At 40.4% G+C, this 25,405-nt stretch overlaps 2 protein-coding genes and 1 non-coding gene across 3 annotated transcripts; 1 reads left to right on the plus strand and 2 right to left on the minus strand.

Moving 5' to 3' along the window:
* Positions 1-1,448: 1,448 nt before the first annotated feature.
* On the minus strand, positions 1,449-8,465 carry LOC142608258 (uncharacterized). Its single transcript, XM_075780000.1, has 15 exons — positions 8,310-8,465; positions 8,127-8,214; positions 8,006-8,052; positions 7,809-7,898; positions 7,651-7,704; positions 6,904-6,981; positions 6,738-6,806; positions 6,513-6,665; positions 6,303-6,429; positions 5,510-5,550; positions 4,257-4,346; positions 4,069-4,173; positions 2,248-2,397; positions 1,872-1,981; positions 1,449-1,795 (listed from the first exon to the last, which is right to left on the minus strand). Exons 1-15 carry the CDS (start codon positions 8,343-8,345, stop codon positions 1,720-1,722), a joined length of 1,314 nt encoding a protein of 437 aa, XP_075636115.1. The 5' UTR covers positions 8,346-8,465; the 3' UTR covers positions 1,449-1,719.
* A 13,441-nt stretch (positions 8,466-21,906) lies between these two features.
* On the plus strand, positions 21,907-21,980 carry TRNAV-CAC (transfer RNA valine (anticodon CAC)). The gene has a single exon. It is a non-coding gene; the product is annotated as a tRNA-Val (tRNA).
* Positions 21,981-22,489: 509 nt separating this feature from the next.
* LOC142606789 (pentatricopeptide repeat-containing protein CRR2, chloroplastic) lies at positions 22,490-24,811 on the minus strand. The gene has a single exon (XM_075778130.1). It carries the CDS (start codon positions 24,586-24,588, stop codon positions 22,621-22,623), a length of 1,968 nt encoding a protein of 655 aa, XP_075634245.1. The 5' UTR covers positions 24,589-24,811; the 3' UTR covers positions 22,490-22,620.
* Positions 24,812-25,405: the final 594 nt, after the last annotated feature.

Genomic DNA, 25,405 nt, shown 5'->3' on the forward strand with positions numbered 1-25,405 from the left:
TTATTTTGTGAAACAAATAAAATCTAGAATTAATCCTAATCACTACCTTTTTTTTTCCATGGCTAGCACGTGCTGTCGTAACTAGTCTCTGTAAAAAAGTCTCAATCCAATTACTGTTCTATTATTTGAATTAGGCTGCGTTTATTTCGACGGTAAATAACTTTCGAAAAATGTTTTCAGCATTTGCGGGTGTTTGGCAACACCTGAAATTTTGGTCAAACGGAAAATCAAAACCATTGACCGTAAAATAAACCCTCCCCACTCGTAAAACATTTTGAAGGTCTATTTTACCTTCAAATAGGAATTTTTCAGAAAATTCAGAGAGACAGAGCACGAAGAGAGAGAGAGAGAGAGAGAGAGAGAGAGAGAGAGAGCACGAAGAGAGAGTAGAGAGAGTGAGTCGCGCCCCAACTCGCGCCGGCGAGATCGTGCCTTCGCCTCTCTCTTCGTTGAACCCAGTCGCCAAACCTAGTCGCGGCAAGATCGCGCCTTCGCCTCTCTCTTCGTCGAACCCAGTCGCCAAACCCAGTCGAACCCAGTCCCGGCGAGATCGCGCCTTCGCCTCTCTCTTCGTCGAACCCAATCACCGAACCCAGTCTGATCGTCGAACTCGGTCTGATCGTCGAACCCAGTCAAACCCAGTCGCCTCTCTCTTCGTTCTTCTCTGACCAGATTTGAGCAATTTTTTTTTTTTTGGGTTTTGTTGTTCTGTATTGAGAAATCTCTCTTCGTTCTTCTCTGACCGAATTTGGGTTTTGTTGGTTTGTATTGAGAAAATTTGATGAGTTTTTCTTTTTTGGGTTTTGTTGTTCTTGAGAAAATTTGATAAGTTTTTTTTTTTTTTTTGGGTTTTGTTGTTCTGTATTGAGAAATGATATTTGTTTAGAAGCTGAGAAAATGTGAGCAACAAGTAAAAAATGAATTTTCTATAATATTTTCAAGATCACAACCAAACATCTGAAAATATTTTTCAAAATATTTTTTAAAATGCTACCAAACACCTAAAAATATTTTCTTTATCCGAAAATATTTTCAACTGAAATCATTTTACAATCGAAAAATATTTTACACCCAACCAAATGCACCCTTAGTTTCTTAAAAACCATGACAAACCTATAATTCTATTTAAATTGTCCAATAAATCAAACCTTAGCCAAGCCAACAAATGGGTTTGAGTTCTTGATATAAGTGAGTTTGGGATGTGCGTTTCCCAGCTCACACTTTTTTTGTGTGAGCTGAGAAACGCAAGTAATTTTTTCAGCAAATTTTTCTTTGAAATTGGATCCCATAGTACTATTCACACATTTAAAAATTATTTTACTACAGTGTTTTCAGTTTTCAGCAGTAAGTGATATCTAAACAGACTCCAAGAAAGTAAAAAAAAAAAATTAACTAAAAAAATTTACGACCCTAATCTTGACTTTCTTTTCAAATTACACAAACTCAACTCAGCCTAATCCATCGAAAGTTGAATTTAGTTCACAAGTTCTACTGCTAATTGAGGTTTCTGTTATTTTCTTTCTTTTTTAGTTTTACCTGGATATTGCATTACAAAATTGTCTCATCAATGTCACTCTGAAAAGCCATGTCTATAATCATCATAAAACTCATTTGTTAAAACTTAAAAGAAAAAATACCAACACAAATTTGAAACCCTTTACACACGAATGATCTGCTTTAACGACCTTATGCAAAAATATCACAACGTTGCTCCTGCATTCACCGCACAGTCACAGACCCATCTTGCTTCAGTTTGATGAGACTGCTTTCAATGTTCCGCAACACGGGCTTATAGCTGCATTTAGAAAAATAATCAACAAAAGATTTATCTTTCATAACTCAATACCAAAATGCGAGAGAGAGAGACTTACACGCGTGCAAGACCGTTATATGCTTGTGTGATTTGTTGAAGTCGTGCTGAGAGCTGCATGACCTCTGCTGACAGTGCCTCTGCTCTGCTCTGTTCTTTTGCTAGTTGGCCCTATAAACAAAACCAAATAGACCAGCAAACATATCACACAGCAAGTATAACCAAATAAGAATTTAGGTTGAGACCGAACAGTGAAGCATAGAAGGGCCCAAGGAAAAAAAAAAAAAAAAACCTTCAAAAAGTTTAATTGATGAGGTCTTCTGGCAAACCCACTTAATCGGTTTTAACAATTTGCCGTGAAGTTCTAACATTGGACTTGTTCTGATGTCCACATAAAACAAAGGAATAAAATCTCCAACCATTAAATCACCACTCACCTGGAGAGAGAGAATTTCAGTTGTAGATGCTGATGAACCAGTCTCGTTCACCCCATCTCTATAAGATTCAGGAATGCCCCTAGCCTGCTCTGTTCTCAACTTATCTACAGTTCCACGAAGCTCCTCATTTTGCTTAAGACAGTCTTTCACCTAGAAAGTCAAATGTCAGGCAGGGTTTAATGTTAAAACAGAAAGTGCAACTTCAAGAATCAAAATATTAATTTCTGCAGATAATTTCTTGTGGACAATAAATAGGTTAGACAGTCCCCCAAAGCCTTCAAAGTTGAGAGTTCATTAATGCATCCATGATCTAATTTGCCAGACATAACACAGTTCAAAATCTAATCTAGTTACAGTTACAATTTTTGTTTTCTTCTCCACCTCTGCAATTGTTATCAGGAGTATCCAAACCCATCTTCTTTATTACTCTATATCTCCAGAAAAAAAACTCAAGTATACCACCAAAACTCACATAGACATATTGAGACGTGTTAGTCCTGCAACTTCTACTCTGGCTAAGAAAAAGCTTATTAAAAATCAAAAACCTAAGTTTAATTGATGCTCCTTAATCAACATATAATGTTCATTCAATTCAATAATGGTCATAATCCCTACAAACCTATAATTTAGAAAACATATTTAAAGGCAAACTCGATTTCATGGTTTGTGTTCAACAGCCCAGGTTAGCATTCTTATGAAATGATCACCAAGAAAAGAAATTAATACTCTAGGCTGCATTTTTATATCTACTGTTAGAAGATATAATCCAAAGCATGAATACTTTGACATAAATCATAATAGAAGAACTTTTGTCCTAGGATGATCCCCTTATGCCTTCACACACAAAACAGAAAAAGAAGAAATTAAAATTATGTAAAGATGACCAAGAAAGTAATTTTATTTCAATCCAAAACATGCATGCTTTGACATAAATCATACTAGAAGAACTTTTGTCCTAGGATGATTTCCATATGCCTCTACACACATAGCAGAAAAGAAGAAATTAAAATTATGTAAAGAATACTAAGAAAATTTTTTATACTCTATACTGAGATATCAGACCTTCGTACACTTATGCTATTACCTTATCCACTCAGTCCCTCCCCTCTCCTCCCTTTCCAAGTCTTTCAAAAAAGATTAAAAAAACACACATAAGAACACATTATTCCTGTTATAGTGAGGATTTCTGATGTGGCCATGGAAAATTAATTTGTTATTACTTTGCAAATTTGTCTATTCAAGATTTATTTTATAAGGCCTATGTGTGAACTCCAATTTCAGTAAAAGTAATGAGGTTTTAAAGGCTAGATATGTCTTCAAGTGTTAAACAAGTTTTTAATTTGGTTTATATAATAATAAAAATGGTCTATTTGAATTTAGGGGAAAACTATAATCTCTGCAATCTCTACGAAATAAGGGTATTTTGGTGATTCTGTTGAGCCTAGAATTTTCTAAAGATCTTTAGTATCTTAATTTCATTTTCTTTGAGTCCAAGTTAGTATTTTATTGGTTATTATTACCTTATTAGGTTTTTAGTTTACTAGTCAAAATAGGACTAGTTCCCAAGTTAGTATTTCATTAGTTATTATTACCTTAATACGTATTTTATTAGTTTACTTGTGATTTTCTGTCATAACCTGGTACCTCCAATGTGCCACATATGCACTGATTATTAACAGTTTAGTCTATCCATAAGAAACAAGATTTTCTGCATTGTAGATAAAACAACAAAATTACCATGCTCTTCGTATAAAATATGAGAATACAGGAATCAGACCCCAATTCACAAACCAAATTCTGTAGAACCTTCATAGTCAATACCTGATTCTCCCAGCGCACTGCTACACCCATTGCCTCTTGATAAGAACTTGAGAGATTAGAATTTTCCTCAAAAAGCTGTTCTATCTCCGAAGATTGGGAATCAATCTGCCAAAAACATAATCAAGCATCTTTTCCATCAAACAGAGAGCACATTTTACCGAAGAATAATAGAGTAAGCTAAGACCAACCTCCATCAGAAGTTTCTGTCTACTACTTTCCAATCTCTCAACCACTACTGCCATATCATGCAACTGCTTCTCAAGTTTCTCCTTGTCTTCCTGCAATTTAGAAAATAAAAACACAGAATAAAGATCAAAACAGCATAACATAAGCCTCCAAAATATGTGCCCACTTTAGGTGCATCAAACAATGATCACAATATCACCAAGAAATCAATTAAGCAAGACACATCAAGGAAAAGAAAAGTGAGGAGACAAATTGAGATACCATGGGCCCATGGCTATGGAAAAAACTAAGGTATTGGGATAATGATAGTTCATATGAACTTTCCAAAAGACTAGGGTTGTAAATGAACCCAGTCAGCTCAGACTATGTTTCTTTATTTAGCAAATGAGCCAAGCTCAAGGCTAAGTACTTAAGGTTGACTACTAAACTAGCCAAGCTCAAACATAATAATGTATTTGTGAATAAACTCATGAGTATGATGCTTGATTTAAGTATATATAATATTATACGTTTATATGTATACATGTAAAAAAAAAAAAATACTTATATAGATTTGAGAAGGGATTATGTAAGTTTGTAAATAAGTTCATAAGATCCAAAATTATTATTTATTATGTATTGATAATAAAATAGTCCATTTTGTAGTAAAAATTATATATATTTTTAAACAATACAAAATTTTGGTCTTAGTGTTTTCTATATAGGGAAAAATAATAAGTTAATCAAGTATATAATGAATAAGTTTGAGCTTGTTCAACAAGAAAATGAACCAAGCTTGAACATGTAATTTAGTTGATGATGAGCTCAAGCTGGGCTCATGCTCAATATAAGCTTAAAGGAATAATCTTGAACTCTTAATACTCAGCTCATTTACAATCCTACCAAAGACCAATAGTGGATATAATGATTAACAAACACAATTTCTTTTGCAAATAATTAACAAATTCACCCAATTATGACTGAACTAGCTATGTTGATAGATCAAAACTACAGAAATAGCTACTCTGCAATTTCAAAACAAGACCATCAAGCAAGGAAATTCTCTTTCTTTTTTTTTTGATAAGTAATTAATGTAATTTTATTAATGATCAAATATACTTGATGTTCACGATGATGAACACAGTGAAAAAAGTACAGAAGTCTCAAAGGGAAAATCTAAGAGAAACTTGAAACTCTAAAATAGAAGAACAATGTGTGAAACCCCAAATCCAGGACCAATCAAAAAGAGTACGAGCAAGCAAAGAAATTCTCTTACCAATGAAAATTCCTTCTGCACCACTTTTTCTGAAACTTCTTCTGCATTGCACAAACAAGGGTACACAATGGTTGAACAATATGCTAGTAGAAAAGATCTTTTAAACATTTCTTATACGCCAGAAGGCAATTAAAACTGCAGATAAAATATCTTCAAAGAATCTAGCTATATATCCATACTGGAAGGCCTGATGCCATGTGTTTAAAAGAAGATATGGCTCTACAAATTACCCAAAATTAAATGGCCAAAAAGGATTCCGACAGCTAACTCCCAAGTAATTATGTACATACTACATAGGCCTTATTTAGTTGAGTAGGGTTCTTGTGATTGACAATAAAAATGAAAATGTTAAGGCTTGCAGGATCTAGGACAGTTACATATATGTATATATAGATCCATATATATAAATAAGTGTATTTGTTTGTGTGGAGAGAGAGAGAGAGAGAGAGAGAGAGAGAGAGAGGGAGAGATAAATTCAAACATTAAGTCACATATGCAAACAAAATCTGACAAACAAAACAAGACAAATAATGAACAGGTATCCTAAAGGTCCATACTTCCTTGAAGGGTAAAATTCATGACAGCAATAGTCAATATCTCAAGGTCATTGGCATCTCTCAATAGATATTTTCAGCGATTTGTTTACATATAAAGAAGCTTTGTTATGAAATGACTCCAAGTTCATTGCCCTTATTATGTACAACTTGGAATTACAACAGCGAATATCATCAAATCTCAAGAGTCATTGCATATACAACACAAACTACCAAAAAAAAAAAATCATAAATAATACCTGAAGCCCTTCTAGATATAGCTGTCAGTTTCTCTTCCAACTCCTGCTTTTCAGAAACGAGAGCTGAAATCCGGGCCTGCTCCTCCACTAATCGTTGTTGCTCTTGCTGCCTCAATACTAACACTTGCTATAAAATGTAAGCCACCATGAGACACTCATAAACAAACTCTTCAAAAGAAAGATAATAAAATTAAAACAAACAGTTCTAACCTGTAACTCAGATTTTAAACTAGCTAGTTCCTTTTCTAAGATTTGTACATGATCTGGCGGATTTCCAATTGAGCTGATTCCACCAAGTGGATTCATTGCTTGTCTCTGCATTGAGTTCAGCTCTGCTCTCAAGGCTGCAGCATCTTCCTCAGCCTAATGCAAGAGATCTAGTAAGAACAAAAAAGAATGCCTATGCCTTCATACATATAGAAACTGATTGCATACTCGATACTGTTCTTCCTCTGCTTCCTTTAGACGTTTCTTGAGTGTGCGAAGCTGGGCAGAAAGATCCTCCTACACTAATATATGATACTTTGTGGGTAAAGAAAAGAAGAAAACAAAATGAATTAGTAAACATGTAAGGAAAACATATAGTGTGCACAGTCTGTACCCGTGCAACAACTGCTGAATCTTTCTCCATTGCAACATCCTTTAGAGCTTTTCTCAGAGATGGTACAGTGTTTTGTTCCTGAAATTGATGGCAAAAACAACATAAGCTAATACAGGGATAAAAAAAAAAAAAGAACTGAAACATCAAAAAGAGTTTTGCCTGACAAAAAGTCTTAGGCAGGACAAACAAAGAATGAGCAAAAGAAGTAAAAATCTTAACCTCAAAGAAAATCTAGAATTTTTGCCCAAAAAATAAAGAAAAAGAAAAAGGTTTTCACTATATGAATATCTAGCTGGTTGGTGTGTCATTTTTGAATTTCTAATTAGATTTCTCATTTAGAAATTACTATTACGGATCGCTCCCATGACTTAACCAACCAAAAATATATAAGTGAGAAGACGCACGCAGTTTAATTATAACAGCTACAGAAGGATTTACAAGGATCATAAGCATATATATACTTGAGCTAAACAGCTTGTGTGAAATTGCGATAATGAGCCTAGGGCGGCTAGTGTATTCACAATTACCAAAAATATCCCAGTAATTGTAAGATCACCAAAATTTCCCCCAAACCCTAGCATGGCCAACACAATAGACACGTCCCACCATTTTAATCTTGTGCCAACAATGTGCAATGTGCTTGTACAGATATAACAAATAAACTGACAAATGCACAAAAGGAATGATAACCAACACAGCCTATCTTTGCAAAACATAGTGAAGAAAAATGAATTGCTTTTCAATTACCAGATTAGTCAAACGCTTTTGTTGTGCGTCATTCTCAGCTTCCCTAGTTTGAAGCTGAAACAGAAAAATATATCAAACTAATCAGTAATTGATCATATAATTCATTACTCAAAAAAAGAAGAAGCTTCCTTAGGCTTGTTTTAATGGAGTGTTGTTACCTTTGAAGTCAATTTATTGTTCTCTTCCTCCAATTCTGCATTCTTCCTCTGTAGGTCTTGTAGCTGAGATACCAAACCACTAACATCGGCCTGGAACACCAATTAGAAATCATATTAACAAAAACATAACAGCAAAGTGCAACCAATCAAAAATTAAGGCTGAGGAAATTTCTCCAAATTGAAATTATTTTCCCTACCTCTGTGAGCCGATTTCCGCTCTCTGAATTTCTCATTCCAACAAAATCTGTGCACAGAAAAAACAAATATTAAAAAAAAACATTAATTTGATTATGAGAGAAAGGGAGAGATGGTGCGAACCATTGTGAAAGGAAGGTTGAGTGAGATCTGGTCCAGAAGAAGCTTTGATCAATCTCTCAGCTGCTCTCTTTTGACGAATCTCTTCCAACTGAGATTTGAAGGAATAATCAAATAGAAGAAAAGGGGGATTATTCAAATTCAGAAAAAAAAAATGAGAAGAAAGCGATGGGATGAGAAGAGTACCGTTCGTCGACCAAGGGAGGCGTGGTGCGCATCCATGGTGTTGGGTAGAGAGCAGAGAGCAGAGAGCGATGATTTGAACAAACTCTGGCTGCTCCTTTCCCTGCGATTCTTCTCCTCTTCTCCAACCCAAATTATATTTTTTTTTTTAAAACGTCCCTCCTTGTTTTTAAACGCGGTTTATATATATATATATATATATATATATATATTCTTCTTATGTTTGAATTTTTAATTTATAAAACAATTCAATAATTACAATATAGCAAATGGACAAGTAGATAATATTATTGAGTTATAAGTCTATTGATTTTTTTGACTAATTTTTAAACAACAATCATGTTGAAACAATATGGATCATTAATCCATTTCACTCCGACTTTGATCCATTTTGATAAATTTTGACTTTTAGGTTAATAAAAAAGAAATTTACCAATTTTGCTAAACTCTCCTCTTTTTTTCATTATTTATTCACATATAACATTTTTTTTTTACCTTTTTTTTTTTAAAAACTTTTCTCACTTGTAACATGTTTGTTAATGTAATGATGATATTAGAAATGTGAGTTATTTAATTTTTAATTAATAACTTGATATGATATAAAACTGTGGGGAGTAAAAAGGGCTGAAATGAAATGGGCGCACATGGGCGCTTTGGCTGTAGCATGGAGGGCCGACTGCGGGAATTGAAGCTGCAATTACGTCTGTAGAAGTCCGAGGTGCGGGCGGCGACCTTCTCCTCGGACAAGCCCAAGAGAATTCAAAGCTTCATTATGAAGGTCGAAACCGGCTAGAAAGACTAATGGTTAAAGGGAAGCTAGCGAACCTTCTCGATACACCGGTATTAAGGAAAATATCTAGAGCAAAGGCTGCCCTCCGCATTAAAGGCTGCACCTCCTCCACGGCCGCATTAATGGGGAAGTGACCACTGAACGATGAGGTAAAGCTTACAGTCAGGGTCCCAAAAGGCATCTAAAAAAGGGGTATTTAAGGGGGAGGAAGGCAAAAGAATAGGGGATCTCTCTTTTTCTCTCTCTCGCTTACTCTCTCTCTCTAAAGAAAAAGAAAAGAAATTAAGGATTGTAACCTGTAAGAAAGAAAGAGAAATAATAAAGAAGTGGTCCTCGGCTCGAGTCCGAGGAGATCCATTCGCAATTATCGTTCGTTATTTACTTGTATTTGTTTATAAAAGGCTGTTATCAAGCTCCCAGCACTTCTAACCTAGATTTCAAGCCCACACTCTACAAATTTTATTGTTTAAGGCTCATTGGGCCTGAGCCCATAATCTTCTTTGGGTCCAGGTGCAATTGTGCACTTACAATTGACGCCGTCTGTGGGAAATCTAGTCTGGAAGGAGTTGGGATACTATGGCAGGCTTGGGTTCTCACCATGCAGAGTCACAGGGATCACAGCCGGAGGATCTTTTCGAGCGTCTCGAGCATCGAAGGGATCATGAGGGAAGTGTCCATACAGAATACCCCGGGGCTAGCCATACTCGGGGCGGGGGTAGCACCACCCACGAGGATGGTGCTAGGGCCATGCAGAAGGAGATTAATCGTTTGAAGAGAAAGTTACGCCGCGCCAGACGTAGGTCTTCACCATCCTCATCTAATCCTTCCTCAGAGGAGGAACGGGGAGGTAGCTGCAATTCAAGATCATGCTCACCCCCCAGTGCAATGTCCTCTGGTGAGGACGATGACCGGCCAGCTCGCAGACGCAAGAAGGCTCTTTCTAGGGGCTCAGGGAACGATGCTATGAGTCGGGCGTTGCACCAACTCTCCAAATCTCCGTTTTCACGGAGGATTGAGAAGGGGAGGCTTCCCAGGAGGTTTACTCAACCCACCTTTACCATCTACAATGGCCGGACTGATCCGGTGGAGCACGTGAGTCACTTTAACCAGAGGATGGCGGTGCATTCTCACAACGAGACCCTGATGTGTAAAGTTTTCCCCTCTAGCTTGGGACCTGTTGCTATGAGGTGGTTCAACGGCCTTAAAACGGGGTCTATAGGTTCGTTCGGGGAGCTTACTAGAGCATTCGCTTCTCGGTTCATTACGTGTAGCAGAGTACCTCGGCCATTGGACTCGCTGTTATCCATGACCATGAGGGAAGGTGAGACGTTGAAAGCATACTCCGACCGTTGCGGGAGATGTTTAATGAAATAGATGGCGACTTTGATGAGGTGGCGCTCGATACCTTTAAAGTAGGTCTTCCTGCGGTCACGACTGAGAAAGTCTTTGACTAAAAAGCCCCGTCATGAGCGTACGTCGCCTCGTGGACCGTATTGACGAGTACAAGAGGGTGGAGGAAGACCAACGGCAAGGAAAGGGTAAGGAGAAGGTTATCCGCGGGTGAGAAGGGATTTCGGGTCGGACAGGTACCACAATAACAAGCCGAGGCGAGATTACGTTGGGCGATGGCTCGGCGGCACCTCGGGCGGTGAACAACGTGTTCCGAGAACCGATACATCGATTCTTTGGAGAAAGTTCGTAAGGAGCCCTTCTTTAGATGGCTGATAAGATGGCGGGAGACCCTGCAAAGAGGAATCAACCTCTTTTGCCGACCACCAAGATGTGGGCCACACTCCGAGAAGCTGTCGGACCCTTTGGAACCACTTGGAGCAACTTGTCGGTGAAGGAAGGCGAAGCGGCTTTGTGCCAACCTAGCGGGCGGGGCGATCGATGGTTCAAACAATCGAGAGGAATAATTCATCTCGGGTGGCGTTAGGAACAATTAATGTTATTTTTGCTTTTGCACAGGACCGGCTCGGCTCCGCGAGGGTGATGACAGTTTCACATCCTCGAGGCGAGGAGTTGGGGCACGCGAGCCGAAGAGGTCTAGGCTAAATTCGCTTGGGATTCTCCGAGGAGGATAAGGTAGGGACTATCCAACCCCATGACGATGCTCTTGTAGTTACGCTTAGGATAGGGAACTATGATGTGAGGAGGGTAATGATAGATCAGGGCAGCGGTGCAGATATCATGTACCACGATCTATTTAAGGGGTTAAGATTGAAGGCGGAAGATCTTACTCCTTATGACTCGCCACTTATAAGCTTCGAAGGGAGGGCGCGTTGTGCGAAGGGACGGATTCGTTTGCCGTTCAATCCGGCTCGAAACGGTTGAAGTGGATTTCATTGTGGTTGACACGTACTCTCCATACACGGCCATCCTCGCCGGGCCTTGGTTGCGTACTCTCGGGCTGTCTCCTCTACCTTGCATGTTAAAGTTAAATTCTCCTCGGGGAATATGTTGAGGAAGTTCTTGGCGGCCAATCGGTGGCCGGAGCAATGCATATCGAGTTTGCCGATCTTTGCACCGGACGAAGCCAAGTCTTCGACTTTGATCACCAAAGACTTATAGCGGTTAACGGCTCACGATGCATCTAGAATGATGGCTGGAGAGGAGGCCCGTGTGAGGAGTTAGAGAAGTTTTTGATAGCCGATGATGCGGAGAGGTTCTTCCAAGTCGGCATACGTTTGTCTCACCGGGAGAAAATGGAGTTGTTGGAATTTACGAAGGACAATATTGATGTTTTTGCGTGGGACCCGTATGAGGCTCCGGGTGTAGATCCAGAGCTTCGTTTGCCATCGTTTGAATGTCAACCACTGCCATTGTTCCGAGAAGGCGACCACCTCGGCGTTCTTCCAAAGAACATTCCGAGGCGATAAAGGAGAAGAGGTGCTCAAACTTAAGAGGGCCGGGGCTATTAAAGAAGTTTTCTACCACAGTGGGCCGGCGCACACGGTTGTAGTTAAAAAGAAGAATGGAACGTGGAGAGTATGTGTGGACTTCACGGATTTGAACAAAGCACGCCCCAAGGATTCGTTCCCAATGTCGCGTATTGATCAGGCGAGGTGGACGCCACTTGTCGGACATCCTCGGATGAGTTTTTTGGATGCCTTCTAGGGTTACCATCGAGGATTCCCTTGGCGGTGGAGGATCGAGAAGACGGCTTTCATTACTCCAACGGGGAACTACCACTATAAGGTCATGCCATTTGGGTTGAAAAATGCTGGGGCTACTTACCAAAGAATGATGACCAGGATGTTCGAACAGCAATTGGGGAAGACCATTGAGGTGTATGTAGATGATATGGTGGTGAAGAGTAAAACAATACCTTCACACGTCAAAGATCTAGCCGACACCTTCCAGGTGCTAAGAAAGTACAAACTGCGCCTTAACGCCTCAAAGTGCTCTTTTGGCGTGGGGTCCGGAAAGTTTTTGGGTTACATGATTACTCACAGAGGCATAGAGGTGAACCCAGCGTAGGTCAAGGCTATTCAGGATTTGCAGCCGCCTCGGAACCCAAAAGAGATCCAGAAATTGACCGGAATGATTGCCGCATTGAATAGGTTTATTTTTCGGTCCGCTGACCGATGCCGTCCTTTCTTTCAATTGTTGAATAAATGGAAAGGGTTTCAATGGACCGAGGATTGCGTGTTAGCTTTTCAGCAGCTTAAGCAATATCTTTCTCGGCCACCCATTTTGTCTCGCCCTGAGGCGGACGAGGTCTTGTTTGCTTATCTAGCAGTGGCCGTCCACGCGGTCAGCCTGGTCCTTATAAGGAATGAAAGCGGGGTGCAGAGACCGGTCTACTAAGTCAGTAAGTCTTTAAATGAGGCCGAGGTGCGCTATTTGCTCTTGGAGAAAGCACTTCTGGCCATAGTTCACGCCACGCGCAAGCTTCCTCATTATTTCCAGTCTCACACCGTAGTGGTTCTGACCCAATTGCCTCTCAAGGCGGTGTTACGCAGCGCCGATTACTCCTGGTAGGGTGGCAAAGTGGGGAACCATTTTAGGGGCTTTTGACGTTAAATACAAGCCTCGCACCTCGGTGAAGGGCCGGAGTCCTCGGCGGCTTGGTGGCGAGTTTGCGAACCATTGCTAGAAGAAACTCTAAAAGAAGCACACACGGATGGAAAATCAGTTGGTGTGATCACGGCCACAGTGCCTTCGACTTGGAAAGTGTACGTGGATGGGGCTGCTAATCAGAGAGGGTCTGGTGTTGGACTTGTTCTAATGTCCCCTGAGGGAATTGTCTTCGAAAAATCTTTGAGATTGACATTCTCGGCTACTAACAATGAGGCCGAGTATGAAGCAGTCTTGGTGGGCATGCAGATGGTACGTAGGATGGGTGGAAAGGAAATCCATGTGTTCTCGAACTCTCAGTTAGTGGTCGGCTAAGTCATGGGGACCATGGAGGCTAGAGACCCCGAGAATGCGGGAATATTTGGCCCGGAGTCGAGCGTCGACAAGGCTGAATTTGACTCCTTCGTCCTAACTCATATCTCTTGTAGTGGGAACTCCCATGCCGATTCTTTGGCTACGTTAGCACCGTACTCGGCTCAGGGCTCGCCCAGGATTGTCCTTGTGGAGGATTCCTTGGAGCCAACTCTTACCCCGCCAAGGCGGCCCGCATCCATCTAATAAGGCACGGACCTAGGCTGGATTGACCCGATCATATCTTTTCTTAGGAATGATATCCTTCACGAAGACAAGTCGAAGCGGATAAGATACGTCGAAAGGCGCCACGTTTTTTGTTGTCGAGGGGACCAAAGCGTACAAACGATCCTTCTCGGGACCGTACTTGTTGTGTGTGCACCCTCGAATCAACGGAAGCACTTGCGGAGGAACTACATGAAGGGATTTGTGGAAGCCAGCAGGGGAAGGTCCTTAGCCCATGGGCCTTGACTCAGGGTTATTGGTGGCCCAATATGCAGAGAGAGGCTCAAGACTATGCCAGAAAATGTGATCAATGCCAGAGGTTCGCCCCTAATATTCATCAACCTGGAGGGGTTCTAAACCCTCTCTCCAGTCCTTGGCCTTTTGCGCAGTGGGGATTGGATATAGTGGGGCCGTTTCCGAGAGCTGCAGGAAACAAAAGATAGCTTCTTGTGGGAACAGACTATTTCATTAAATGAGTTGAGGCCGAGCCCTTAGCAAATATCAGAGATGTTGATTCCAAGAAGTTTGTCTGGAAAAATATTGTCACTAGATTCGGTATACCACACACACTTATCTCCGACAATGGCGTTCAATTTGACAGCAAGGCCTTTAGGCAATATTGTGGTGACATGGGTATCATAAACAGATACTCCACCCCAGCTTATCCTCAGGGAAATGGGCAAGCCGAGGCCGTTAACAAGGTCATAGTTAGTGGGCTCAAGAAAAGGTTGGACGATGCGAAAGGCAGATGGGTGGAAGAGCTCCCTCATGTTCTGTGGACGTATCAGACCACACCGTGCAGGTCCACGGGAGAAACGCCATTCTCTATGACTTATGGAGCCGAGGCGGTGATACCTCTGGAGTCTGGTTTTCCCACCCTAAAGACGAGCTCTTTTAGCCCGGAGAATAACAGTGGGCTCCTGGAGAAAGGTCTTGATTTACTCGAGGAACGACGCGAGGCAGCTATGGTCCAAATGGCCTATTATCAACATAAGCTAAAACGGGGATATGATGCCCATGTGAAGCTAAAGCCACTTGCACCTGGTGATCTTGTACTAAGAAAAGTTGTAGGGACTTCTAAGAACCCAGCTTGGGGTAAGCTAGGACCCAACTAGGAAGGCCCCTATCGCATTGTTTCAGTAGCAGGCATAGGGTCATATCGGCTAGCTGACTTAGATGAAAGAATTATACCACGTCTGTGGAATGTAAATAACCTTAGAAGGTATTATTATTAATAAAACGTGCTTTTGTTGGTTAACATTTCAAAGTTATAAGTACCTTTAACATTTGAAGTTATTGTTCTTAAGAATCAAACAGAAACTTGGTTAAGTGTAGTCCTCGGACCACAAACCTTGTGGAAATTGATGTCTTGTCATTTGTTGAATAGAACCTTAGTTATGCCGGGTCCTCGGACCTCCTACTTTGGGGAAATTAACATTTGAAACTACTGTTCTTAAGAATCAAACAGAAACTTGGTTAAGTGTAGTCCTCGGACCACAAACCTTGTGGAAATTGATGTCTTGTCATTTGTTGAATAGAACCTTAGTTATGCCGGGTCCTCGGACCTCCTACTTTGGAGAAATTAACATTTGAAGCTACTGTTCTTAAGAATCAAACAAAAACTTGGTTAAGTGTAGTCTTCGGACCACAAACCTTGTGGAAATTGATGTCTTGTCATTTGTTGAACAGAACCTTAGTTATGACGGGTCCTCGGACCTCCTACTTTGGGGAAATTAACATTTGAAGCTACTGTTCTTAAGAATCAAACAGAAACTTGGTTAAGTGTAGTCCTCGGACCACAAACCTTGTGGAAATTGATGTCTTGTCATTTGTTGAACAGAACCTTAGTTATGCCGGGTCCTCGGACCTCCTACTTTGGGGAAATTAACATTTGAAGCTACTGTTCTTAAGAATCAAACAGAAACTTGGTTAAGTGTAGTCCTCGGACCACAAACCTTGTGGAAATTGATGTCTTGTCATTTGTTGAACAGAACCTTAGTTATCTTGGGTCCTCGGACCTCTACTTTGGGAAATTAACATTTGAAGTTCTTGTTCTTAAGAATCAAACGAAACTTGGTTAAGTGTAGTCCTTGGACCACAAACCTTGTGGAAATTGATGTCTTGTCATTTGTTGAACAGAACCTTAGTTATGCCGGGTCCTCGGACCTCCTACTTTGGGGAAATTAACATTTGAAGTTACTATTCTTAAAAATCAAACAGAAACTTGGTTAAGTATAGTCCTCGGACCACAAACCTTGTTACTGTTCTTAATATCTTGTCACTGTTTTTATTCTTATCACCCGTTTTGTGGAAATCATTATCTCACCATTCATTAATTTGGATCTCAAGTTCTTCATTTTTTAACTGTCATCCTACTGAAAGCAATATGTCAGATTACAAAGGTTTAACTATCATATGAATTGTCTAACTTTAACATTATTTGATGTCTAAATTAAGTTATGTGGCAGTTTTGAAGTCATAGTTATTTGCATGGTGGAGTTATACTTATTTATTCTGTTTTCCCTTTAACTATTTGTTATTGAAAGCTCTCATGGGAAGCACAAAAAGTATAAAGTAAAACAAAGACAACATGAACGAAAGTTGAATAAAAATCTTCTTCATTAATTATATACAAAGAAGGGGAGTACAGAAAATTCCTATACTAGGCCCTAAACTAAGGAAGGGGGGGTCTTGGAGGGAGCTGCTTTGCCCGGCCTCGGTACTCTTGACTCCAGTTCAAAGGTGGACAAAACTTACTTCCCTTTGTCTGTTAAAGGAACGAGGGGCTCCATGTCTTGGACTTGCTCCTTCTCGGCTCCATCACACTTGTCCTTCTCTTTATAGGAACCTTCAGGTTCTGTAGGATCAAGAACAAGCTCTTGCACCACAGGAGGAAGGGCAGGAGAGGCAGCAACAGGAGGGTCTTCAATTTCCTGTATGTCTAGGGGAAGCCAAATGTTCTTGGGCTTCCTCAGCTCGGAAGCTTGAGGAACCCCTGCTGCATTCATGGCCTCTCCCCAGACTTGCTGACAGTACTCTCGGCACAAGGCCGCAAAAGCCTCTGTTAGCTCTTCTTGTGTTCTAGTCACCCCCTCCTGATAACTGGCCTTCTTCGCGGCCTCCAGGGTGTGCTTGTGGGCGCGAGCTTCATCCTTCGCACACGTAAGCTCTTTTTCTAAGTCAGAGCGTGCCCGTTGGACTTGGGCAAGCTCGTCATCCTTTTGGCGGAGAAGCTTACGCTGCCCCTCCACTTGTCCCTCCATCGTCTTCAGGCTGGCCTTGTCACCATCTCTTTCTCTTTTCAAGTCGGCCACCTGTGACGTGAGCTTCCCGTTTTCAGCTAGGGCTGGCCTAGGGACCTTCTACTGCCTCTTGTCTTAGCTCCTGTTCCATCCCGGCGCGCTTAGAGTCATCCACGAACTTCTCGGCCGCGAAAACCTCTTGGATGGGCCAAAATGTTAGGAGGTTAAATGCGGCGAAGTGTTTACAAATAAAAATATAATAGGAGTGTAAGATGGAACTTACCGAGGCTAAACCCCTCTTTAACGAGAGGAACATTTCGGCTGGTCCATCTTCTCCAAAGATTCCATATCCTTGGGCGGCGAGAGGACGCTCAAACACCTTAGCTAAGTGGTGTGCGTGGCCCTGTTGGGCCCCGCCTAATGAGTGGCGGGGAATTGGGGCGCCGTCCGGCCCGAGTCGGGAGACCGAGCGGGCGGTGCTTGGCGAACCTCGGCCACGTCCCGGATCTCCCATTCTCCAGGCGGCGGGCGCGCCCTTTGCCTTGTCCGGCACGTTCTTTGGGCGGCGGTCGTGTTGTTTCAGCTTCTTTGACTTCTCGCCACCAGCCCCCTCGGCATCCACTTTTCTTTTCTTCTTAGAATCGTCAGTGGGAGGTTTTGGCTCGGCTGGAGGAGGGGGTGGTGGCAAGGCAGGGGGAGCTTGGGACCCTTTTGCTCCTTTCTTTGCCACTCGGGCGCCTCATCGATCGTCATAAGGTCCTTCGGCTTGTCCATCTCTTCTTCATTCAATGCGTGCGGGCGCTGTCACTAGACCAACGATCCCAGAGGCTTCAGCTTCTTCTTCTTCCTCGTCGGAAAGGATAACAAACGGGTTTCCGTGAGGTCGTGGGGAGTCCTCGAGCCGAAACTGGTCTATCTCCTCGTCCAACGTGTTCGAGGAAGACACCCGCTCCTCTGGAACAGCAATTGCCTGAGGGCGCACAGCGAGGGGAACTGCCGCTATGGCCTGTGCGTACAACACTGTATTTGGGGCGTCAGGGATGTCGTCGTCGGCCAGAAAGTGGGGTTTGGCTACGTTAATTTTCCTACGCCTTCGGTCACCCGCGATTATCGCGTTCTCGATCTCCTGGAAGTCCGAGGAGAAGGGATTGTACCCCAAAATCAAATGGGCCGCTCTAAGTTGTAGATCTCTGCTTACGAACACCTCGGAGCGTAGCACTCTGTTCAAGTCTGCAACGTTGCAGTGGCTTTGGCGCGGGCGCACGTTTTGCTTATCTGCAGAGAGAAACATCAAAATAAGAGAATACGGTCAGATACGTAGAACATATAATAAATTAAAGTCAGACGCTCAAGTAAATGTCAATACATATTCCTAGATGATTTAGGAAGTTAGGGGAAGTTAAATCCTAAGGTGTCGCACCTGGATCTCCCTACTCAACAGGGCAGTGGGGGCCGTCGTGCCAATTGCCAGAGACGATGAGGTAGTCGTCCTTCATGCCTTTATTGGACTTGGGCAAACAGGAGATCAACCTAACTACGCTGGAGCAGGATTTGATGTAGTAACCTACTCTAGTGAGTTTGTGGCATTCGTACATGAAGACGACATCATGCCAGGTGAGGTTCAGACCCATTTGCTCGTTTAGAGCGTCGACGCAACCCAAAACTCTAAAAACGTTTGGGGCGCATTGATCGGGACACAACCGGTGGTTGCGGAGGTACTCCCTGGTTACAGGCTTCATTGGGAGGGTCATCCCACCTTCTACAAAGGCTACCATTGGGATGATAACCTCTCCAGCCTTCCTAGAACTGGCCACGGCTTCCACCGGGCAATATTCTAAACCTACGTCGCTGGGAATACGATACTTGGCTCTATAGCCTTCCATCCCAGCGGCAGTATCAACTAGACACTTGAACTTTCCCATCAGAAAGGAACGAAAGGCTAAATTCTAAGAGGGGGAATGATTATAAGGGGAGCCGAGGACAGGGTCCGAGGAGAAAGGGTTAAGAAAAAAAAAAAAAAGGGGAACAGGAACTTACAGACTTGAAGTTGTGCGAGTTTCCACGGATGTCTGCAGACAAAAGGTGATTGCTGATGTTTTGATGGGATTAGCCTCTGGAGAAATAAATGAAGGCGCAGGTTCCCGAAGCGTCACGACGTGCAGGAAGCGGCCTCGAAATGGTATTTGTCCCGCCCAAATTTTCATGGAGTAACAAGGACCGTTGGATGCTCATCTCACCGTTGAACGTGGGGGACAAAGTATAACTTACAGTAATAAATGCGCGCGTTTTTGAAAATAAAATTGCCAAGTGGCATCCTCTGGGACGCGAAACGGTCTTCACATGTGTAGTTATTTACGGAACGTGTGGGGAAAGTCTTCGTTGGATCAAAACCCTATTTTTCTCCTCGGATGATGAAAAATAGAGTTTTGAGGGGCTATTGTGGGGAGTAAAAGGACCCAAATGGGCATATGGGCCTTTGGACTGTAGCATGGAGGGCCGACCTACCCCAGAATTGAACTCTACGAATTGGCCAATACGCCGAGGGTCCAAGGGTGCAGCCGAGGACGACCTTCTCCTCGGACAAGCCCAAGAGAATTCAAAGCTTCATTATGAAGGTCAAAGCACAACTCTAGAAAGACTAATGGTTAAAGGGGGAAACTCTGAACCTTCTCGATACACCAGTATTAAGGAAAATATCTAGAGCAAAGGCTGCCACCTCCGCATTAAAGGCTCTGCACCTACCTCCCTGGCCGCATTAATGGGGAAGTGACCCCTGAACAGTAGGGTAGAAACTTCTAGTCAGGGTCCCAAAAGGCATCTAAAAAAGGGGTATTTAAGGGGGAGGAAGGCAAAAGAATAGGGGATCTCTCTTTTTCTCTCTCTCGCTTACTCTTTCTCTCTAAAGAAAAAGAAAAGAAATTAAGGATTGTAACCTGTAAGAAAGAAAGAGAAATAATAAAGAAGTAGTCCTCGGCTTGAGTCCGAGGAGATCCATTCGCAATTATCGTTCGTTATTTACTTGTATTTGTTTATAAAAGCCTGTTATCAAGCTCCCAGCACTTTTAACCTAGATTTCAAGCCCACACTCTACAAATTTTATTGTTTAAGGCTCATTGGGCCTGAGCCCATAATCTTCTTTGGGTCCAGGTGCAATTGTGCACTTACAAAAACCATGAGGTATATTTATTTTATATTGTATATATAATTAATTGTAACTCATGAAATGATACATCAAAATAAATCAATACTTGAAAATATTTTATTCAAATGGACAAATCATAACAACCATCTAAATATAATTGACAACTTAGGCTTAAACGAAAAAGTAACTTATAAGATAATTTTAGGCTTTGAAAAAAGTTGTGGATTAATAGCATTATTTTTATAGATAATTCATTTGTGTAGACTGTAGACAGGGATTTAATCATTTTTTAAAATCCTTTTATATTATAAAAAGAAATTCATTCAATAAAATGTAAATTAGGAAGGACTCATCGCCAAATCCAAAGACTAAACTTTTATCTACTTCATTACATGACTAAATCTTTATCTACTTCATTACATTATATATTTTTTTATTATAAAAAGAAATTCATTCAATAAAATGTAAATAAGGAAGGACTTGTCACCAAATCCAACTACTAAATCTTGATCTATTTTATTACATTAAGCTTTTTGTTATTGTTTAATTCTAGCATTTTAATTTTAACATGGTTTGATTGATTATATATGGTCCGCTGTCTTATTTTAATATTCAAAATATTTTATTATAGACTTGAGTGGATTATTTGATTTCATAGTTAAGAGAGTAATATTCGATATTGCATTAATTAAGATGATTTATTGCTCGATGAAGGAATGAAAATAATAATAAAATATGGAAAGAAAGTAAACTAAATTCTAGGTTATCAAGTGCCAAGACCAATCTCTAAGTAAAATCTAAAGGTAATGATTCTAAGGTATCCATGATTATACTTAAATTGATTGCTAGCTGAATAAGTCATAACCTAATTCATCTAATCAATTAACATATAAAGGAGCATAGTAAAAAGTTTGAAGCCTAAGTAATCACGCTATACATCAAATTGAATTGAAGATAGTACATAATGGATCAATTAGGACTAACGGCTAAGAAGTTAAATTAAACTTCAATAGAATAATATAAACAAGATTGAACTCAGTTATATGGTCAGGAGGAAGCACTTACAAGCATGAAAACCTTACAAACCCCTTTGAATGATGAAAAAATCTCATAAGAAACTAACATTACAATGATCATTATATAAAAAATATGTTTGTCAGTAGAGCATAATGTCCATTTCTTGAGAATGAGGGGTTGTTTGGTATGGAATTTTAAGCAATAGTTTTCAGTTTTTAAACAACATTATACGTATTTTCACACATTTTTCACTTACATGTATTTCTAAAAAATACAAACAACATTACTAAAACAGTGTTACCAAACGGCCCTTGAGTCTTCGATTTATACTTGAAGCTTTGGCAATAAAAAGTTGTTTTTTTCACGTGTCCATTTCTTGTTGGGCTTGCATAACCTTGTCACAAATGCTATTATGGGAATTGCCATGTTTGCCTTCGTTTTGTTCTAACACTTGTACAAATGTAATCTCGTTATTGTGCCACTTGTCGTGCTTTTACAATTTAAGAAATTTTAAATTAATACCAACAAATATTGTGAGATATGTTGGTAAATGCAGATTATTTAATTGGAATGAAATGTGGATGAATTATTTGAAAAATAAGGGTATTCGAATCTCTATATGTGAGTTCGGATTGGCTGGAGAAGTCTGAAATCTGAATCCACTCACTCACTCACTCGAATTGAGGGGGGCGGTGGGAATCAATATCATATAAGTATATTATTATTGGTCAGTTGTCACAATAACAAGCAGCTGTCTGGGTGGTGTAGTCGGTTATCACGCTAGTCTCACACACTAGAGGTCCCCGGTTCGAACCCGGGCTCAGACAATTGTATTTTATTTTTTTTGGCAAATTTTACTTAAAATTGAACCGTCCCTTTGGTTTATTTTCTACAAGAAAGTTATGCATTTTTAGATTGGGAATTCCGCCTCAAGAAGAGAGCTTAATGATGAAGTTAATCGTTTTTTTTTTCCTGCAAGATGAATGGTAGAGGAAGCTTGATTGGTTCTCAAATAAAAAGAACGGAAAGAATAACAATTTAGGTGAATTGAATTTTATATCCTCGCCAAATTATCATGTGAAATGCTATCAGTAAAAACACAAAAACAAAAAGGCAATAGAAGTACTGAAACAAAAATTCATGTCCCTGCTTTCAATAGAAATAATATCTTCCATTGGTCAATATGGGCGTTAACATTAATTTTCTTAAATCATCATGAAGTAACAAGTTAATTTTTGCCTTGACACATCAAGTTTCCATAAACTAGTTAATCAAACAAAGGTATTGACTATTGAGAACAGACGATGATAGGACCATTTATGATAGAGGCTTGTAAAAGAACTGTATAAAAATGTCAAACAAATTTGGTATTTTAAGTATACATTTGAGGACTCTCTCAATCTCTGACGACAATTCTCACCTCCGCTTATTGGGAAAAATAAAATAAATTAGCACAACACCATACAACTACCAATAATCCCCACACGAACAAATACCATCTTTGAAGTGGTGGAAACGATTCACATCTCGAACCAGAATCTCTCTATCCGTGAACTTAGAAATGAACTTGGTAACAGAATGACAATCTTCACATAACCTTAAGTTTTTGGTAATCCGAATGGTTTCCCCTTTACTTGTATTGATGAGTCCAAATGCAACAGCTAGTTTTTCACTATGGCCTAATACAATTCGTTCCTTCTCTTCTACATCAAGATCATAGAGAACAGCTTTAGTTTGTGGCACATAGCCCTGCTCCTTCATCTCTGTCGACAATTTAACCAACAAAGCATGGAGTTGTTCAATATGTGGATTAGTTTCATCAACAGATGCAAACGTGTAGACATGCCTCTTAACTTCTATCCAACTTCGACCTGGGATCTTTTGAAGTCCACGTGCTTCTAAAAGCTTCTTCACTCTTTTCACCTCATCCCACATACTAGCTTCGGCATAAATATCGGCTAAGAGTACGTAATTCCCAGCATTCATAGGCTCAAGCTCAAAAAGCCTTCTGCTTGCTCTCTCTGCAAGCTCCACATTGCAATGAATTCTACATGAGCCTAGAAGAGAGCCCCACACCTCAGGTCCTGGTTCAATCCGCATCTCTTCAATAATTTTGGCTGCTGCATCTAATTGATTGGCACGGCCAAGAATGTCAACCATGCAAGCATAATGCTCCACACTAGGATATATCCTATGTTGTTTAACCATAGATTCAAACACCATCTTCCCCTCCTCAACAAGCCCGGCATGACTGCATGCTCCCAAAACACTAACAAATGATACGTGACTTGGTGAGACTCCATGGTAGATCATTTCTTCAAAAATCTTAATTGCCCTCTTTCCACACCCGTGAATCCCATAACTTGAAATCAAGGAATTCCAGGAAACAACATCCCTCTTTTCCATCTGATCAAAAACCTGTTGCCCCAATTCAAGCTTACCACATCTTGCATACATTGTCACAAGGGCACTAATCACTGGCAGGATCGAGTCAAGGCCCCTTCTAAGAATATAACCATGAATAAGCTTCCCTTGCTCTAAAGCAGCAAGAGCTGCACAAGCTTGAAGCACACTAACCATTGTCACTGAATTTGGAATTGAATCCTGGGTCTCAAGAATCATTTCACGGAACAGTTCCAAAGCTTCAAAGGCCCTCCCATTCTTCACATAACATGCAATCATAGCACTCCATGAAACCACATTTCTCACTGGCATTTCATTGAACACATAACTAGCATATGAAACACACCCAAACCTTGCATACATATCCACCAAAGTAGTCGTAATATGAACAAGCGAGTCATACCCATGTCGCAAAATATGGGCATGAATCTCCTTCCCGGTATGGAGTAGCGAAATCAAACTCTCTGAAGCAACACAAGCCTTGAGCACATACGTATACGTGAACCTATCAGACGGAATTCCAATCTGATTCATCCGGCGATACAAATCTAAAACCTCCTGGCCATGACCCGCCAGCGTAAGCGCTCTAAAAAGCGCATTCCAAACATAAATCGTTCTCTTACGAGTTTCATCAAACACCTTCCGCGCATTATCAATGGCGTCCAATTCCGAGTACATATTAATCAGTTTAGTAGCCAGGAAAGGGTCCTGATCAAACCCAGCGTCGACGAGGTGGCGATGGACATCAAGGCCATCGGAGAGTGAGCTTTGGCGGGAACAAGAGAGGATTAAAAGCTCGTAGGTTTGTTGAGTTGGGTTAGGCTCGTGAGAGAGAACCTCAAGAGCTTGCTTGAGACTGCCTTGTTTACATAAAGACTGTATCAAGTGGTTGTAATTTGTTTCAGGTTTTGTGGGGTTTGAAGGGTTTAAGGTGAGAGAGCAGATGGGTGGCTTTGAAGAAGTGCGAGGTGTGCAGACTGAATATGATAATGATCGGAGAGTGTGGGGAGTGTGAAACTGAAGCGCCCACATCACATGAGAATTATCGATTATGGTGGGGGAGTCTCCTTCTGAAGCAGGCTATCTAATCTATAATGGCCTTACCACTAAAAGTTAGACTCTCAGATGGTTTCTGTTTAAGCTTAAAGATATGGTGGTGTCCACTATTGTTTACCGTGCTTTAGGTTTTGGGAACTATAATTCATACATGAGATGACTGTGTGAAAGCAATTGCTGGTAAATGATTGGCATTCACTGAACATGACTGTGAAATTACCTATTGATAAGGAGTAATTAGATCATCAAAAGAAATGAATCGTTGCTGTTACATTAGTTGGGCTTTTTTCTTTTTCTTTTTTTAATAAAACAACAAAGATAATGAATAGAACATAAAATAATAGAACAGAATAGGAAAAAAAAAATGGAACATGTAGGTTCAATAAATTTTGAAGCCCAAGCCAATAAATTTTAGTAGATTTTTTTAATATTTACATATTAATTATTTAACTGCTTGTATTTTTTTTTTTTGGGTTTAATTTATATTTTTTTTAAGAAACTTTTTGGTTTAAGATATACTATTGCAATTTAAGTTATTATATTTAGGTTTTATTAGGTCTCTTTTACGATTTGTTATAGAAAAATTGATTGTCAATAGTTATTTGACACACTCATAACAAATTTTTTATTTTGTTTAAAATAGTTGAATGTTTCAATTTATTTGGATTTTTATTTGCTCAATATTGTGGGGACTTTTTGGAGGTGGGGGAGAAGATGCAAAACTATACCATTATAAGTCAATTATCATTTTACAATCTATTGTTTATGTAACTGGGGGCCTTGACACTTTATA

Source organism: Castanea sativa, chromosome 8 (genome assembly GCF_040712315.1).
Source record: "Castanea sativa cultivar Marrone di Chiusa Pesio chromosome 8, ASM4071231v1".
Classification (NCBI taxonomy): Eukaryota; Viridiplantae; Streptophyta; class Magnoliopsida; order Fagales; family Fagaceae; genus Castanea; species Castanea sativa.

Excerpts from the sequence above, each read along its gene's own strand:
- LOC142606789 (XM_075778130.1), bottom strand. The coding sequence starts at position 24,588 with ATGTGGGCGCTTCAGTTTCACACTCCCCACACTCTCCGATCATTATCA.
- LOC142608258 (XM_075780000.1), bottom strand. The coding sequence starts at position 8,345 with ATGGATGCGCACCACGCCTCCCTTGGTCGACGAACG. Across the intron at positions 8,053-8,126 it reads TCAACCTTCCTTTCACAATG|ATTTTGTTGGAATGAGAAAT; the intron begins GTTCGCACCATC and ends TTCTGTGCACAG. Across the intron at positions 2,398-4,068 it reads CAGTGCGCTGGGAGAATCAG|GTGAAAGACTGTCTTAAGCA; the intron begins GTATTGACTATG and ends TTGACTTTCTAG.